The sequence below is a fragment of the Sinocyclocheilus anshuiensis genome, unplaced genomic scaffold (assembly GCF_001515605.1).
Source record: "Sinocyclocheilus anshuiensis isolate Anshui unplaced genomic scaffold, SAMN03320099.WGS_v1.1 scaffold1910, whole genome shotgun sequence".
NCBI classification, from domain to species: domain Eukaryota; kingdom Metazoa; phylum Chordata; class Actinopteri; order Cypriniformes; family Cyprinidae; genus Sinocyclocheilus; species Sinocyclocheilus anshuiensis.
Genome location: NW_015546013.1, coordinates 297,113 through 315,066, shown reverse-complemented (window position 1 = coordinate 315,066; position 17,954 = coordinate 297,113). Strand labels below are relative to the sequence as shown.

The 17,954-nt window shown below is 36.8% G+C and overlaps 2 protein-coding genes across 3 annotated transcripts; one reads left to right on the top strand and one right to left on the bottom strand.

Annotated features, from left to right (window-relative positions):
• Nucleotides 1–71: 71 nt before the first annotated feature.
• LOC107698489 (integral membrane protein 2C-like) lies at nucleotides 72–9,804 on the top strand. Of its 2 annotated transcripts, none has more exons than XM_016499504.1 (6): nucleotides 72–380; nucleotides 3,237–3,377; nucleotides 3,538–3,726; nucleotides 4,499–4,609; nucleotides 5,215–5,365; nucleotides 8,604–9,804. In XM_016499504.1, the coding sequence occupies exons 1-6, from the start codon at nucleotides 288–290 to the stop codon at nucleotides 8,699–8,701; spliced, it is 783 nt and encodes a 260-aa protein (XP_016354990.1). In that variant the 5' UTR covers nucleotides 72–287; the 3' UTR covers nucleotides 8,702–9,804. The 2 variants fall into 2 exon arrangements, with proteins under 2 accessions (XP_016354990.1, XP_016354991.1); XM_016499505.1 differs by having other exon boundaries at nucleotides 73–380; nucleotides 3,240–3,377.
• Nucleotides 9,805–10,368: 564 nt separating this feature from the next.
• On the bottom strand, nucleotides 10,369–12,010 carry LOC107698486 (lysophosphatidic acid receptor 6-like). The gene has a single exon (XM_016499502.1). It carries the CDS (start codon nucleotides 11,954–11,956, stop codon nucleotides 10,976–10,978), a length of 981 nt encoding a protein of 326 aa, XP_016354988.1. The 5' UTR covers nucleotides 11,957–12,010; the 3' UTR covers nucleotides 10,369–10,975.
• Nucleotides 12,011–17,954: the final 5,944 nt, after the last annotated feature.

Below are 17,954 nucleotides of genomic sequence, written 5' to 3'. Positions count from 1 at the left end.
TTTGGAGTAAAAATAAAACATTGTAATTTTTTACATTTTTGATAATTCGGATCTGCACGGGTTACTAGATAAGGCTTTTTTTATTGTGGAAAATTGCAAGTGATACTAATTTTAGAAAACAGACGCCGATTGGTGGACTCTTACTTTAAAGTGTACCGGAAGCGAGGGAATCCTCTTTAAGTTCGCCCGCCCTCTGTCGAGCGCTTCATTCACAGCTCAGAAGCGTCCTTGGTGGTACAATCACTACTGGACGTCCTAACCGCAGAAAACTAGGAAGAAGCGTCAAAATGGTGAAGATATCATTTCAGCAAGTAACTGCACAGAAGCCGGAAAAGGAGAACGATGGAGACGAAGAGGAAATTCACATGCCCTGCTCTCACGTGAGTTACAGCTTCTTATTTAAATACCCATTATTGTCTATTGTTTTGTGGTCTGCTGTGAAACCATCCTTTGTTTTGTCATGTTCCTCCAGGCAAAAAGATATCAAAACTGCAAAAATATATATTTTTATGTGAATTCTATTATATTTATGCTTAACTTATTCTTAAGAAAGTGCCATTATGTCTCTAAACCAAATTAGGTGATTAATAGACAAAGCTGTAATGTGAATCTAATCTAATATATACAATTATTATGCTTAACAATAATAATGATGATTAGTATTAGTATTCCATTAAATATTATTATTATTCACTTTGGCAGGCTTGTACATGTTTTAAGTAAAGAAAATAGTGTAAAAATGGATTGCACTTGATAGATGTGAGGCAGTATTGAGCTGCACAGAGAAAAATGATGCTGACAGCAGATTTCACAATTTTCCTATTTCTGAGAATGCACCAGTTTCTGTCTTAATTTTATTATCACAGATTGATAATAAGTATCAGATGTCTTGTGTCTTAACTGAACAGCTCGGACTTTTATTAATATATTAATATTGAAGTATATATTATACACTTTGCCAGGCTTGGACCTGCAGTTCTGCATTGGTTTACAGCTGATAGATGCGAGCCAATATTGAGATGCACAGCAGGATGACATTACATCATCCCTCAGCATAAACCGCCACTGCAGATTAGTGCCCAACAAATCGGCTTGAGCTGCATTTGTGTGTGTGTGTCCTCTACATGGACGCTTGCTATTTGTTCCCATGATGGTAGTTATTCAACTGCAAAACCTTTTATTACCACTTGACTTGAGCTGTGACAGTGCAGATGACCGCAGCCTTTTGTTTTGATGTGCCTGGAACGCTCAGTCCTCGCTCCAATCCGACCAGGCACATGCTTGATCCTATCAGTCGGGGTGAAATAAAAATGGATGCCTGATATCCATCTTTTTGTCTGAGTCTTGTAATTGGATCTGAGGAATATGATGCTGACAGCAGATTTAATAGTTTTCTCATTTCTGAGAATGCATCAGTTTTGAGTCATTGGAAGCTGTCAATGTGCATCAAATCTTTGGGGTTTTAACTAGAAAGCTAAATAAAGTCCATTTATTAGAATTCAGCTGGGGGTAACTGAAGTCTGAAAGCATTATAAAGTAGGACATTTGTGGGCGACTCAGAACGGTCCCTTCTCTAGTGCGTCACATTTTTAATTCGACCTCATGTGCCTGCATTCATTTTCCCTACTAGAGTGAAAATGACGTGGATTCATCTAATCTGATACTAGAGCTGTTATTTTCAGCCTGGTGCCCACACACTGTCTCCTACCCACTGCTGCTGTGTGTCCTCCCTACGTAGATAGGAACTCCTGTACAAATAAGGAGTGTGGAAGTACAGTACGTGCCTATAAATATCACTCTGCCAGGCGGAGATAGTAGCTCTGTCAGCAAGTCTGTTTGATTCACGATGATCCAGAGCCTGCGTGGGCCGATCCGAGCTGGTGTCCTCGGCACCAGCGTCTCTGAGAGACTGGAGGCGGATGGATTGCTCACGCCACCTGACGTCTTGAGATGCTGCCGTGACTGATGTCTTGGCATTGTTGGGTGCAACTGCAGATAAAATGATTTTCTTGCTTAGTGTTTGAAAATGACTTCAAATATTAAGTCTTGTTGGCCCGGTTTCACCGATGGGGCTTAGCTTAAGCCAGGACTAGGCCATAGTTCAATTAGGATTTTAAAGTAATTTTTATAAACATGCCTTAGAAAAAACATTACTGGTGTGCATCTTGAGACAAAACAAGGGCACTGACCTATTTCAAGATCAACCAGTGCTAGTTTCTTTCAGTTGAAACGGCTCAGACTTGCATTTTAGTCGGGGACTAGGCTTAAGCCGGTTTAAGTCGGGGACTTGGCTTAAGTCTGTGAGACCGGGGGTAATGTATTAAAATGGAGTTTATGCTTAAAAAAGAAAAAAATATGTCAGTGAGGCAAGAATATTCTTAGTATTTTTTTTCCTGACAAATGTCATAAAAGGCTTAAATCAAGATGCATTTACTCAAGAAGAAAAATTACCAAGATATTAATTAAGATATTAAATCTCGGTTTTTTTGTACAGTTTATCAATATGAAGTGAGTTTAGCCTTTTGAGAAAGTGGGATAGTAAAAATAATTTTGTTTTACCTTTGAATTAAGTTTATTTTTCTTACCCCATTTTTTTTCTTTTTTCTTTTTTAAGCATAAACCTACTTAATTTTGGTACTTTTTCCTAGTTTTAAGGCTTATTGCTTCTCAATTAAATGCCTTGATTTAATGAATGTTTAGATATTTGTACTGAAAAACAATACACAAATAATTAAGTAAGTAAATAATTTTTGCAGTCTAGTTTGTGCCAGCTTGCATGTATATAAATTTTGTAATGGGAAATTTGGATGTAGATCTTCTCCAAGCATTATCAATGCTCATAAATTTGAAATTAAAGGGATGGTCCACCCAAAAATGAAAATAAATATGTAATTCCAAACCTGTGTGCATTTATTTCTTCTCTGGAACACAAAAGAAGATATTTGGAAGAATGTTTGCAAGCAAACATTTTTGGGTCCATTGACTTCCATTCCACCATTTAAATTACCAACTCTATTTAAAATATCAATTTTTGTGTTCCACAGAAGAAAAACAAAGTCATTCAGGTTTGGATCAAAAATGAGGGGGAGTAAATATGACAGAATTTAAATTGTTGGATGGTCTCTTCCTTTTAAATATTAAGTTAACATGCAGTCCAGAATCAAAAGCCAATGAAAACTAACCCAAGTGCTTTGAATGCGTAAAACTAATTTTATCCTTGTTGTTTTGTTTCCCAGCAGGATGAGTTGGTGCTCCCGGCAAGATCTAAGAAGTCTCCCTTTAGTGGCCTTTGGTGCGTCGTGCTCGGCTTGGTGATCTTCCTGTCAGGCTTGATCATGGCGTCTGTATGCCTGTACCGATACTACTTCAGCCCGCAGGTGAGACGCTAGACGTCACTGGATCTCTTAATCATCTTTTATTCACGAACAAGCCTATTAAAGTTCATTGCCATAGCGATCACCATAGCAACACCTTGCTGGATCTTCCGTTCACTGGTTCAAGTGCACTCTATTGAAGTGCTCTGCTTTCTTTCTCCAGATCCCAGAGGACAGTTTGTTCCACTGTCGGGTGATGTACGAGGACCCCCTGTTCGCCCCATTACTCGGAAGACAGGAGCTAGAGGAGAACGTCGGCATCTTTTTGGATGACAACTACGAGCAGATCAGCGTGCCTGTGCCCGACTTCGGAAGCAGCGACCCGGCTGACATCATTCACGACTTTCACAGGGTGAGGGTCTTTCCTAGAAGCACTTGAAGCGAAGTTTTGCCCGTTTTGCTCTGGTACAGTTTCTTCTAGTTCTCTGGCTGCACAAAAGCTGGTGTTAGTCACCACGGCTCCCCCAGATGGACTGTGAACCATTTCTAAGGAAACCTTTTGTCTGCTAAAATCATTGTTTAATATTCAGTGCAATGTGCCAGGCACAGGAGTACATGCAAATGTTTGTGTGAAAGCCACATTTCCAAGTTCCCCAGAAGCTATAAATCTATGAGAATGTCAGCAGAACATTTAATTTTGTTCTCTCCCACCTACATTTAATTAAACATAAGTGTATTAAAACAGTAATATTGTGAAATATCATTACAATTTAAAATACTTGTTTTCTATTTGAATATATTATAAAATGCTATTTATTTCTGTGATGCAAAGCTGAATTTTCAGCATAATTACTCCAGTTTTCAGTGTCGCATGATCTTTCAGAATTCATTCTAATATGCTGATTTGCTGCTCAAGAAACATTTCTTCTTATTTTCAATGTTTTTCATAGATGCATAGATGATTGAAAAGAACAGCATTTATTTGAAATGGAAATCTTTTGTAACATTTGTTACTGTCACTTTTGATCAATTTAATGCATCTTTGCTGAGAAAAAGTATTAGTTTTAAGAGTTCAAACTTTTAAATGGTGGTAAATGTTAAACTTCACCAAATCTCTCAAAACATTTTTTATTTGATTCTAGATTGGTTATTAATGGAGGTGTTGCCGTTTCTCGTTAACACAGGGACTCACAGCTTACTACGACATTGCGTTGGATAAGTGCTACGTTATTGAACTCAACACAACAATCGTCATGCCGCCCAGGAACCTGTGGGAGCTGCTTGTCAATGTCAAGGTAACAGATTGCATAAAGTTTTATGTAACACATGAACAAAAGGTCTCAGATTGTGAGTCACATGTTTGATGTGCAGCCTTTATTTCTGAAATGTGAAACGTGAAATATTTCATGAATGATTTCTGAAGGTAGAACTGTGCCTTCAGAAATCATTTGTTAATAAAAACGTAATTTTTAACCTGTAGAAACAGTATTCCCATGATCATGAAAAAAAAAAATTTAGGATAATACAAAAAGTAATGGAAACTTAAAAAGATTTCAAGATATTATAATTTATTTTTAGTATATAATTTAATGTTATTTATGTACATTAAAATATTTAGTATATAATTATTATTTTTGAACATTTTTTCAAATTCCCCCTAGTTCTTAAGCGTTTTATCTAGTAACATTATTTATAAAATTTATGTTTTTGTTAGTATTTTTAATTTATTCAATATAATCAAATTGATGCATGCAAACCCTAAAATGAACTTGTCTCTTCCCTAGCAGAGGTGACACACAGATTTCTAATCCGTTTGATTTGTCATAGCTAATGTGTCAGTGTTGATGGAATGAAGCCCGTAGCCCCATGTGACCGTTAGTCTGCATTTGTGTTTTGGCAGCGGGGGATGTATTTGCCCCAGACCTACATCATTCAGGAAGAGATGGTGGTGACGGGGCGCGTTAGGAACATGCGTCAGCTGGGACCCTTCATCCACCGGCTCTGTTACGGAAAAGAAACCTACAGACTGAGACGCCGTAGCGGCCAAAGACGTGAGTTTCATGACTTCTTGATTTATTATTGGTTTTTGCTAATTAAACATCAGTGTGAATAATAATAATAATATTATTATTACTACAAAAGATTGAAATAACTAAGATTTTTAATGCTTTTGAAGGAAGACTCGTATGATTAAACATCAGTGTGAATAATAATAATAATATTATTATTACTACAAAAGATTGAAATAACTAAGATTTTTAATGCTTTTGAAGGATGACTCGTATGCTCACCAAAGCTGGAAACTGTGATACTTTTTTTTTTTTTTTTTTCGGATTCTTTGACGAATTAGAAATTCAAAGAATAGCATTTATTTGAAATCTTTTGTAAAATCATGTGTGTTTACGATAACTTTGAATCAATTTACAACATCCTTGCTGAATAGAAGTGTTAAAACTTTTGAATGGTAGGTAAGCAGCACAACTGTTTTCAACATTGAAGATCATAAGAAATGCTGCTTGAGCAGCAAATTAGCATATTAGAATGATTTCTGAAGGACTGGAGTAATGCTGCTGAAAATTCATTAAAGGAGACATATTATGCCTCTTTTTACAATATGTAATAGAAGTCTCTGGTGTCCCCAGAATTTTTCTTTATGCAAGATGTGTGTAAAATGGCCATAAACAAGTTTTTCCATTATATACAATGTATCTATAAACTGTATCTAATTTGCATATTAATGGATTTTTGGGGCAACATAGAATGAACAAATAAGTGCAATAATGGGAGTAAAAATTAGCAATATTTTCATAATAATATCTAATATTTAATAGGAATATTGATACATAATTTCTCTATTCATTTGTTGTGTCTCCCAAAATGTGTAATAAACTTGCTTCAAGTCCTTGTGTCCTCTACAGTGTACATGTATGAAATCGACATCCTGTTTCATAACAGAAGGTCATATTTTGATTTGAAACCCCATAACATTTTCCTGAGATGTTGATTTATGACAAACAATTTGAAAATTAGTCCGATTTAAATGATAATTACAAAATATTATCATATTTCCATAAGGGTGTTACACTTGATCACTAAATGAATGTCAGCCATTTTTAAAGACCAAGGAGAGGGAGTGGTCATGGTGAAACATCCAATCATTTGGTATCTTTGAAAAGCCCTGAATGTGCTCTGTACAGGACATCCAGACTTAAAACTGTGACATGTAACGTCTCGGAGAAATCACTAAAACATAATGTCCTCTACAGAGGACAAAACTCCATAGTTGGTAGTCAGGAGGATATACAGTAAATAAATCAATAAATCCACTGCTCTCTTGTCTCCTCTGAGGCTGGGACTCTAAATAGTGTTCTGTGCTCATCTGTGCAGCCAAAGACCGAACAGTTAGCATGTTTTGCTCAAACTTTTGCCATGGCATTAGAGCTGGTACACAGTTGTCGCTTGCAAAATCAAAATGACGGCGCCGTGGGTGGAAACTTACAGATTCAGGGGCGGTGATATTATAATAAGATCCCTTTGCCACATCACCAAGGGAGCGAAATCAGATGCGCTCGTTTTCTCAGATGCTTGCCGAAAAAGGCTTCCCAAAACAAAGTTGCTGGGTTAATCTTTTTCACGGGAAAAGTCATGATATGTCATAATAAGATTTTCATGATATGTCACCTTTAAAGGAATAAATTACATTTTAAAATGTATTCAAACAGAACAATCTTGTCCTCCATCTTTTAGGCGGCATTTGTTCCTGGAACCTGTGCGCGCACAGATGTAGCTGTGGTTGTCTGTGGGCTCGTTTAGTTCCTGTTTTTTGTTGGTTTTTCTCATTTCTATCCACCCAGTTATCTTGCAAAAATCAGATGCTTTAACTGTTGCTGATAACACAACATTGTCCTCTTTTTATGAGTCCGAGTGCTTTAGTCTAATGTTAAATGTTGCATTCAGGTGGATCTGGGCATGTGCTGGGTGCATTCAGTCTGTTGCGTGTGGCACGTTGACACCGATCTTCATCCTGATTAATGCGTGCGCACGTAGGTGTGTAAACGTGACTCACAATCATAGAGTACTCAGAACGTCTCCGGTTTGGAAACCACACAGAGGGGGATGTGATGCACGTCAAGCACTTATGCGTTGTGGGAGTTGTCGTTTGGATCAGAGGGCATCTCTCTGCAGAGGCTGAGGTGTGGGAGCTGTAGCTTGGCTCCTTAAGGACTTCCTCTCACTCATCTGGGCACAGATGGTGTCTGGGTAGCCACAGGAAATAGAACTTGACTTGCGACATTTGTGCCACACCAAGAATGTGGACCGCTGAGTTTAACTTCTCAAAAATGTATTTTTCACTTAGAAAATGTATGACCCAGCTTTGAGATGAATCAAGCCTTAAAACATTTTCATTTGGAAACAAACATTTATTTGTAAAGTAGAAATAAAAAGACAAGGGTAGGCATTAAGTGGGTTGCTAGTTATGTAGTCGGGTAACATAACCTAATTAACTTGCAGAAACTAACTATAATTAATTCTTTCCCATTTCCATGGAAAGTTTTCTTTGAGTGGATCTCTGTTCAGCATTATGGCTAGTCTAGTAATTCTTTGGGAGTAGTTAGTAGTGGAATGGTAGTTAGTTGTGGTTGAGTTGTTTATACATTTAAAAATACATTTCTCTACCATTTTATTTTTTTATTTTATTGAAAGAAATCAACACTTATTCAACAAGGATGCATTAAATTAATCAAAAATGTTACAAATTTTAAATAAATGCTGTTCTTTAGAACTTTCTATTCATCAAATAATCTTATATCAAATGTATCACAGTTTCCATGAATATGTTCAGCAGCACACCTGTTTTCAACATTGATAATAATAAAAACGTTTTTAAATCAGCATATTAGAATGATTTCTGAAGGGTCATGTGACAATGAAGACTGGAATAATGATGCTGAAAATTCAGCTTTGCATTACAGGAATAAGTTACATTTTAAAATATATTAATATAGAAAACGGTTATTTTAAATCATAATAATATTTCGTAATATGACTGTTTTTACTGTATTTTTGATTAAATGAATGCAGACATGGTCAGCATAAGAGACTTCTAAAATGGTAAACAACAAATTTTACTGACCCCAAATGTTTGAATGGTAGTGTAAAATGCTTCCTGAACCAGACAGCACAAAATGTGTGACTATGATGGTGATGCATGATGTACATGCAACAATTATGCAATACAGTACATGCAACATCCTTGCTGAACCCGACTCGAATCTGTTTCTTCCTCAGGCGTCGATAAGAGGGAGACCAAGAACTGCCACAGCATCCGGCACTTCGAGAACACATTTGTCGTAGAGACAAAGATTTGTGACCGACTCCTGCTGTAGTTTCCTTCCCTTCTCCTCAACTCTACTGAGCAAAACCCAAAACTGACCCTTCCCCATCTGTCCAGCTTAACAGCACTTTATCAGCATGACAAACCTGTACATAATGTTAGATAATGCCATATTTGTGTGTTTGTTGGTTCAAATTTTCCAAGGATGAACTGTAATTACTTTTTTCACCCAAGTGTTTTTTTTTTTTTTCTTTTTTGTCTTTGTCTAAATTAGATTTTGATTTGCATATTCTGAAGCAAACTGTCTAGTTTGTCGTTTCATTTCACTCTCAGGTTATGTGTGTTTTATTTTATTTTTTTCAGTGGGGAAGTTTTCTCAAATACTGTGAGATTAGTCTCAGACATCTGGCATGCGCTGACAAATGGTTTGCATTTAGTTTTTTCTTCCTCTGTAAAGCCTCGGTTTGTGTAGACTGATGGTTTCATTTGTTCATTATTTTCTGTGTTGGCTAAGAAATCCAGTATTAGAAAATTGTCTTCAATGCCAAAAGATGTATACCTCATATTTTAGAAATGTATGACTTTAAGCCCGTTATTTAAGTCATAGCGTGAGTTTTTGAACGTGATATAAGCAATATAAGTTTTCTTATCTTGGATTTCCTAACTTGACATCCATTTGTTTGTAGTATTGTTGGTTATCTGAGCAGTTTATCACTCTGTGTGTTGCTCTTTAATACATGTGAATAAAGTTTGTAGAAAAATGTGAGAAACTAGCCACCGGATGTTGGTTTGAAATGTTCCGTTATCTCTAAGTGCAGTATGTCTGTACTGGTAAGAACGGGCTGTTCTTTTAAGTTGAAGGTGAATTTTCTTAGGCACAGAAATCTTTTCCTTGCTGTTCCTATTCTTTTCTTTTTTTTTTTATGTATGGTCCATCCATGACTAATGGTAGATCCTTAGACCTCATCTGAGGTGGAATCATTTCATTTTGCTTGCACTTTTTCTAATTGTACCATTTATATGTGTTTGATCCTTTTCCACATACTAGTGTAGCAACAACTGGTTTTGTCTGGAATAAACGAGGCGTTTGATTTGACGCACTCTATTCTGCTGCTTTTGTAAATAATAATCGCTTGTAAAAATCCATCAATAAACTGCTGAAACACTACTCTCGCTCTGCTGATCGTTACAGATAAGTAAGCGCATGCAACAGACCTTTCTGCTCACTTGGCCCACAACACGAAAAAGATCCCTCATGTGAAACAACAGGAGGGCCCTGCTGAAAAAAAAAAAAAAAACAATAGAACCATCACAGAAAATTCGAATGGTTTCCACTACAAATACCATTACAAACCATCAACTTTTAACCATTAAAAAATGGTTTTCTGTAGTGTGTTTTGGGACATATTCCATTGGGATGTATTGGTTTTAACAAGCCACCAACAAAGGTGACCAATTACCAGTAGAGACCCACAGGGTCCATTACAGTTTCCATTAAAACCATTACGAATTTTGTGATGGTGTCTATTGTTTTTTTTCAGCAGGGCATGGTGTGGACTTCAACAGTTGATTCGAAACTGCAACTTTCACTTCCTTATGCCAGTCTGTGAGCTTCGTGCAACCATGTGAACCGTTTCTCACTTTTTCACACCTCAGTTGAAGTCATATGTCATCACAATGCAGATCTTATCCGAGAAGATAAAAGTGATAGATTGGCAAAAGTATGCTTGGTTTATTTCGACCAACATAATGCATGACACAAAAGTAAAAGTGCATATTACTATGCGAAACTTCAGTGCAATCCTGGGGAAATAAAAATGCAGTTCAAATGTATTGCTCAATGACACAAAAACACAGACAAAAAGACAAACTGAACACTTTTTCAACTGTAATGCTGGTAGAAATGCAGCTAATGCAGCAAAACATAGCAATATACAACCAGAGGGGCCAACATTTCTACAGTAGCTACTGCCCTTGGTTCTCAGTGATAAGCAAATGCACACGTAAACAGCTTAGTTGATGATTTGCAACAATGCAAGTTTTGCAGAACAAATTAAAGTATTTATATCACATTGTCAGGTAATGAATCACTGGCTCAACGGTTGGTGTCTTCTTCCCTTTTGACCTGCTTTAGGACGCCTGAGCGAGGTAAACAGAGTTGCAACCTTTTCCCGCGATGCACACGAGCAGAGATGTGCAACGTTCTCATGCGTGAGTCAGCTTTTGGTTTAAGACCTGTTTTTTTTTTTGTTTTTACATAACCATTTCCTTTCAGACAAAGAACTTCTTTACCTCAACAACACAAGTGATTATGATGGATGGTGCTTTACTGTCCGTTCCAACTCATGCTCTGGACCAGGCCGAGACCGACGGTTTTGGATGAAGAGTCACATCTGGCTCTACCTTGAATATTCTTTGAGCTGAAATAGTAGATCAAAGGGTCCAGACAGCTGTTTGTGCTGGCCATGCACATGGTAACAGTCTGTAGGTTAAAGTACATTTCAAGAGTATTACCTCCATGCAAGATGTGAAGTTTGTGCAAGCCAAAGAGGATGAAAGCAGTGTGAAATGGGATAAAACAAATGGCATAGATGAGCAAGTTGGACAGAAAGAGCTTCACAATCTTGCTTTTACTCATCTCGGTGCTGCACGAGGAAGTCGCCATGCTGTAGCCTTTCAGCTGCCGCACGACTGCCACCGTACAGCCCAGAATAATGCAGAAAGGTATTAAAATACCAAAGAAAGTGACACAGCAGAGGATTGTGAAACCCATAACCCATTCTTCATATGTGTATTTCTCAAAACAGCGTGTAACGTTACACTCTGGGTCCTTATTTTCGGGGTGGTTTAAGGCTGTTGGCACTGCCAATCCAGCGATGATCAGCCACACGATCACACAAAACACCCAGGCCATCGGTACCGTCCGCAAATGTCGAGATCTCAGTGGATACACCACGGCCAGCATCCGGTCCACACTGATGAGCGTGATGAACAAGGAGCTGGAGTAGATGTTGACGGCAAAGAGGGTCCCTGGAATCATGCATAGAGTGTTTCCCAGCTTCCATTCACCTGTGGCGAAGTAGATAATCCGAAAGGGCAGGGAAAGCGTGAAAAGTAGGTCCGATAAGGCCAGGTTGGCCATGTAGATCCCCGGAACGGATTTCCTCAAGCCATTCCGACAAACCAGTATCCAAAGAGACACAGAGTTCAAAGGAAGGCCGAACAGCAGCACGATGCTGTAGGTGGAAGTGAAAAGTGGATATCTGAAATGAGATGTGCTGCAGTTATCTGTGTTGTTGTGTGGCATTTTTCCAAAGATAAAGGCGAAATAAAGAGAAGTGCTGTGTCGAAATGTGAAATGGCTCTGTAATGATTTTTTTCCTGTGTGCTACCTTTTTTTTTAGTTCCACTTGTTAGTGACAGGAAACAGTGGGAGGTGTCAGTAAGTGAATTGCATTTACATGCAGATATTTAAGAGGAGCAAACTCTGCTTTGGGGGTTGATGATGTTTTGACGTGTGGTCAAACGCGAACCAGTCAAATTAGGTCATGTGGGATTCAGACTTCAAAGTTTGCATTTGATTACTACAATTTTTGGTTTTCAAAAGATACCAAACTGTCACTGGGATGCTACCCTTTCAAAAGGTACTAATATGTATACCTTTGGTACTTTTAAAGTGCCAATATGTACCTTTGAGCTATTAATATGTAGCATTCAAGGGTGAATAGAATACAAAGATGTTCATTTTAGCTTTTGTGCATAATTGTACCGCCCTCAGTGAAAGCTTTGTACCTTTTTTTCTGAGAGTGTGGAAACAAAGAATTCTTTAGATAATTCAAAAGCAAGCTAAAATGGAGTCTTTGTTAAACTTCCCCCTTCATGTACTGGGAGAAATACAAAAGGTCAAAATGCCAAGTGTAACAAAGTTCGTAGTTCAGGAAGAAGAAGGCGGGAACCGGCGAACATTCAAACAAAACTCTAACATCATTGATAGTGTTGCAGATAATAACACAGTGTAATCACACACAAGTCACTCGAGCAACAAAAAAATCTGCTGTATGCTTGGTAAAGTCAGCATGGTCACCATAAATGTGCACTATCTACAAAAAAAAAAAAAAACTATAATGTATTTCTGCTAAAATGTAAATGTAACCGTTTCATTCAAACCTGCAGTGCAGCACTTTTCTGTGTTTCTATGTTGTTTACCAGTAAAACCATATACAGTACATACAGTAAATGTTTGTGCCAATTATTAATAGGCTACGACCTCACAATCTCACATCCGCTTTCAGATCAGAGAGATAAACTAACTGGCTTGCCTCACCACAGTCTCACTGATAATGCTTTGACGATAAAAGGCCAGTTGAGCTGCAGCACAAGCAAAGACAGAACAGATTTTCGAAAGTCCTGTGGGTGGAGGGGTTGGGGAGGCTCAATGCAAACAGGAAACGTATTGCACATACACTGAACAGCGCATTTTGCTGACAAATAACATTTTGTTATTTCGGCTTCAGTATTTTTAAGTTAAACTTTATGTGTAGCTGCAAGTATGTAATGTAGTTGCATGCATGTAATTAATATTTAGAACATTTATATAATTTTTTTGTTTTTTACTTATATGTTTTATTACATTTATCAAAGAATAAATTCCAATAAATTAACCAAACACTGTTTTTAATTGTTTTAGATGTATAGTATGTGTCATCACATTTCAGTATACTGCAGCTATTGTTACTAGTTGTCATGTTAACTCACTTGCAGGAAAGTTTTGATGTCGTGGCGCCATCTAGAGGTCGATGTTGCACAGGCTTATCGAGCCTCTTTTATCGAGTTTCTCCTCAGTAAAAATGTGAGAAAACAGGTGAAGTCGGAGGGCATAATAGCGGGTTGTGAAGGGAATATTTCCCTACAATCCATTCAGACAAACCGCAAATGAATTCTATCGTTTGGCAGCGATAAAGGTTTTTAAATTCCGCACGTGCACGGGTATGAATGACGAAGGCTACAGCTTGTGAACGACTCTGTACTACAGGTAAATATATTTTACAACTAACGGAGTGTCTAAACAATAATAGTACACGAAAACAGTACAAATATATAATTGAAACACGATGGTAATATTGGAAGTACGTACCATGTAAATACCATCATGATAATCATTCACAACCGTGGATATCTTACCTGAGATTAGTTACTATCTCATAAACTGTCTCGTGTTTCTTTTAAAAAGGCAATTATGAAAAATTCAGCTAGTGCTGTCTCACTTTTGGAGATATATTTGAGTTTCCAATAAAGGGGAGGGACAGAAACGAAGATGTTCAAAATTGGACTAAAATGTAAACACGTGAACCTAAAAAAATCCACAAAACAACATATATGCATGAATTATTATTACGTTACGTACTACACATTATATTACTATATTGTTATTATTACTTATATATTAGTCTATTGCACACGTTATTTACATTTAAAATAATTGTAGGCTATTTATTCATTTATTCACTCATTCATACACACTTTTACCCTTACATTACTCTGTCCTCTCTAAATTACTTTTATCTCACATATATGCATGAATTATTATTACGTTACGTACTACACATTATATTACTATATTGTTATTATTACTTATATATTAGTCTATTGCACACGTTATTTACATTTAAAATAATTGTAGGCTATTTATTCATTCATTCATTTATTCACTCATTCATACACACTTTTACCCTTACATTACTCTGTCCTCTCTAAATTACTTTTATCTCCCCCCCAAAAAAAAATCTCAGATATGATGATACTCTGGCGCCATCTGCTGGGTACAGAAGGAAAAATGTTAATTCTATACCACAAAAAGGATGAACTAGCCTAGCCTACAAACACATGGCAAACCATTGTAATAATTATTGAGGGATGATACAAAATAAACGTTTGTACGATCCACATAAACCTACAACAACTGTCCAAAAATGTTCCTTTCAAGCTTCTTCAAAAAAGGTCTAGCAGAGGTTAAAGTGCATCAAGAGCCATGTGGTCAAGAATGTAGTTGATTTAGAGTAAGAGCAACCGTTTAAAAGAGACTAAGCAAACACGGCGGAGACAATGCAACTACGCACTTTATTAGAGAGAAAGTAGTTCAGATTGATTTATATAGCTTTTTTGAGGCCCCCAGTGTTATTTGTCCTTTTATCATTATCACATTTTATTCATTTATAAATTGTGATTTACTATCAGAGGTAGCAGAAATTTTAGTAGCTGGCAGTAGCACTAAACAACAACATATATACCGCAGCATGTCACCACAAGCAGGTGTTGATGTGATCGCCAGTCTTTTCCTGTTGGTTTAAAACACAGTTGGGGTTTTATTTTCTATTTTCTATTCTATTTTACACTAAACGTGCAGCCTGATAGAGTAAAACACATTTGTGCATCCCAAAAAAAAAAAAAAACCTGCCTTGTGTTCAGAACTGTTAATCATGTACTTCTATTTAACTAAAGAGGATGTTGCCACACTTCATATATCATATAAACAGACAGCTGAATTCCAGATATGAGAAGTCACTCACTGTCTGACTAAGTGAAACTAGTGGCACATGGCTCCGTACCCACACATTCTTACCCACAACTTATGGAAATTGGTGCCATAACTCATACTCAAGGGAATCTGTTCAAAATATATACAGTTTTATTGACACACGGTACAAAACAGGTGAGACAAGTCTACACAGATATTTTAACATACTGATTTAGGAGGCAAAATACAGAACAAAAGAGGTAATTGTGAAGTATGTAATGCCATACCCAATGTTGCATCAGAAACATTTATGAGTCATTGTAAAGGTTTCAGGATGGTTTGTCAGACGACCATCGCGTGTGAGCATGAAGACCTCAGGTTTCTCATGTTGACAGTGTTAGCATGAGATAAGACAAATACAGAATCTGTGGGGCAAAATCCATAACACAGGATCATAAATTCATCGTAAGTTTGACGGACACAATTTAATTTTGAATAAAAATAACATTAAATAAAGCGCTGCAGTGATGACATATTTTTGTAGGCCTTGGTTTCCTCAATAAACCCAATACGATTTTTCCATGGACTTCCGGGTTACTGTGGAGAATAAGCTCTGTGACCAACAAAAGCTTATCATTGTTACATGTTTTTTTCATCATAAGTATCTTCACAAATGAACAACTTCTAGAAATTTTGAAGCCTGAATCCTGAATACAATCACCCGAAGTAAAAAGCTAAATGTAGGCTATAAATGAACTACACCACTGTCGCATGACTTCATCTTCACCATCACGATACTTCAGACAACTCATTCATTCTTTACTTAAAGACATTTTCCTTTCCTGTGAGCCTGTAAAAGCAGAGTGAGTAGATGAGTTTACCTGTTTGACGTGATGACATTTAATGTCCCGGACCACCTCTGTTCTCCTTTAGCCAACCGCCTTTTTCAAGACAAGTTAAAGCTTTAAAAAGTCACAGTGTATTACTGATGTATTTTAAGTCATAGCGTGAAAATATCTTAAGCTTTTGTTAACCACAGATCTATTTAACCAAAAAACCTGTTCAGAAAAAAAACATTGACTTCAGGACGATGGAACCGAAAGTGGTAAAGTGTTCAATTTCATTTCCAGGTTTTGGCCTACAAAAATACATTATTCCTGTACGTTTTTCAAATTCTAAAACATAAAATGTCCCAATTTTCTAAAATAGGAGTCCTGAGAAATCACACCCGTCTCTCTTATAGCCCTAAACTCAAAAACAGCAAAAATGGGTCAGGGGAGCAGCCCACCCATTTTTAGCCAATCAGAAATGCTCTCAGATGCTATCATTTTCTGTGGGTGTTTGCTTTCATGGCTTTGGGTGTCAAGGATGTGGTTTTAAGGAAGGATAGTTAGCTAATTTAACGTCTAAAGTCTTGTGAAATTTGGGTGATCCTGATCTAAAACTCCAATCCAGACAAATTTTGGGATTGTGCAGTTCTGAAGATCAGGGTAAAGTTTCTGTTCTATTCCCTTTTTCTTCTCATATTTGTCACAATTTGTAGAGTTAAATGGATAGTCCATCAAAAAAAATGAAAACCTGTCATCATTTACTCACCCTCATGTCGTTCCAAACCTGTACGAGTTTCTTCTGCAGAGTACAAGCAGTGTTGGGGAAAGTTACTTTTAAAAGTAATGCGTTACAATATTGCGTTCTTCCCTAAAAAAGTAACTAATTATGTTCATTTCTTTTTATGGAAAGGAATGCGTTACGTTACTTTTTGCTACTTTTTAAATCTGAGCTGAGCTTGCTTTTTTGTTTTTGATATAAAGAGTTCTATTTTTGGCAAATGTAAAAAGCCCTTTTACACCAGAAAGGCAATGAATAAGCCTCAGACTACAGGAAATGTAAATTCACCTCTGTACAGTAGCAAATGTTACAATGCTGCAAACACAAATGTTATGTTTATCCAAAGTCATTTTTTCTTGTATGGTTGAATTGGATCATCAAAGGTCAGCAGCGAAGACATTGGTTTCAAAAAATGGGATTAAATGCATAAAGGATATTTGTGGCAACTTTACAGATCTTCTTTATGCACCAAGAGCTTGTAACACTCCAAAGAGAAAGGAAAAATTGAAATCGCATCATATGACCCCTTTAACATATTTAATATATGCAGGTTTGTGTCATATTCTGAGTTTGCATTTCATTGTTTTTATTCATTTTGGGGAATACTGATTCTGTTTTTCTGCAAGTGAGATACATGCATGTTTACATTCAGTCTAGAACTACAGTAACATCGTTTCCACAGTGCACACAACACCTCTGCACTTACTTCCGATTGCTCTCAACATAAGAACAGGAGAGCTGTCAGTCAATATTTGTGAAAACAAAGTAACTGGCATTATTATTTGAAGTATATTTTCTGATTTTATTTTATTTTTTTGTAAATTAAAAAGTAATGTGTTACTTTACTAGTTACTTGAAAAAGTAATCTGATTACGTAACTCGCGTAACTTACTTGAAATGCGTTACCCCCAACACTGAACGCAAGAGATGATATTTTTAAGTATTTTGGGAACCAAACATCATTGGAGCCCACTGACTTTCTTTGCATGGCTAAAATAAAAACTTCTCATCTCTCAAAATATCTTATTTTATGTTCAAAAAGAAGCAAGAAACAAACTCATGCAGTTTTGGACTTAAGGGTGAGTAAATGATGACAGAATTTGCAATTTTGGGTGAACTACCTTAAACTGGAATGAGAGGAGTAATATTTTTTGTCCATTTATGCCCATAAAACACACATTGA

Bases quoted from the DNA above. Each gene is read 5' to 3' on its own strand.
- LOC107698489 (XM_016499504.1), top strand. From the start codon at position 288: ATGGTGAAGATATCATTTCAGCAAGTAACTGCACAGAAGCCGGAAAAG. The intron at 4,610-5,214 runs GTAACAGATTGC...GTGTTTTGGCAG, and splicing joins AGCTGCTTGTCAATGTCAAG to CGGGGGATGTATTTGCCCCA. The intron at 5,366-8,603 runs GTGAGTTTCATG...TTTCTTCCTCAG, and splicing joins ACGCCGTAGCGGCCAAAGAC to GCGTCGATAAGAGGGAGACC.
- LOC107698486 (XM_016499502.1), bottom strand. From the start codon at position 11,956: ATGCCACACAACAACACAGATAACTGCAGCACATCTCATTTCAGATAT.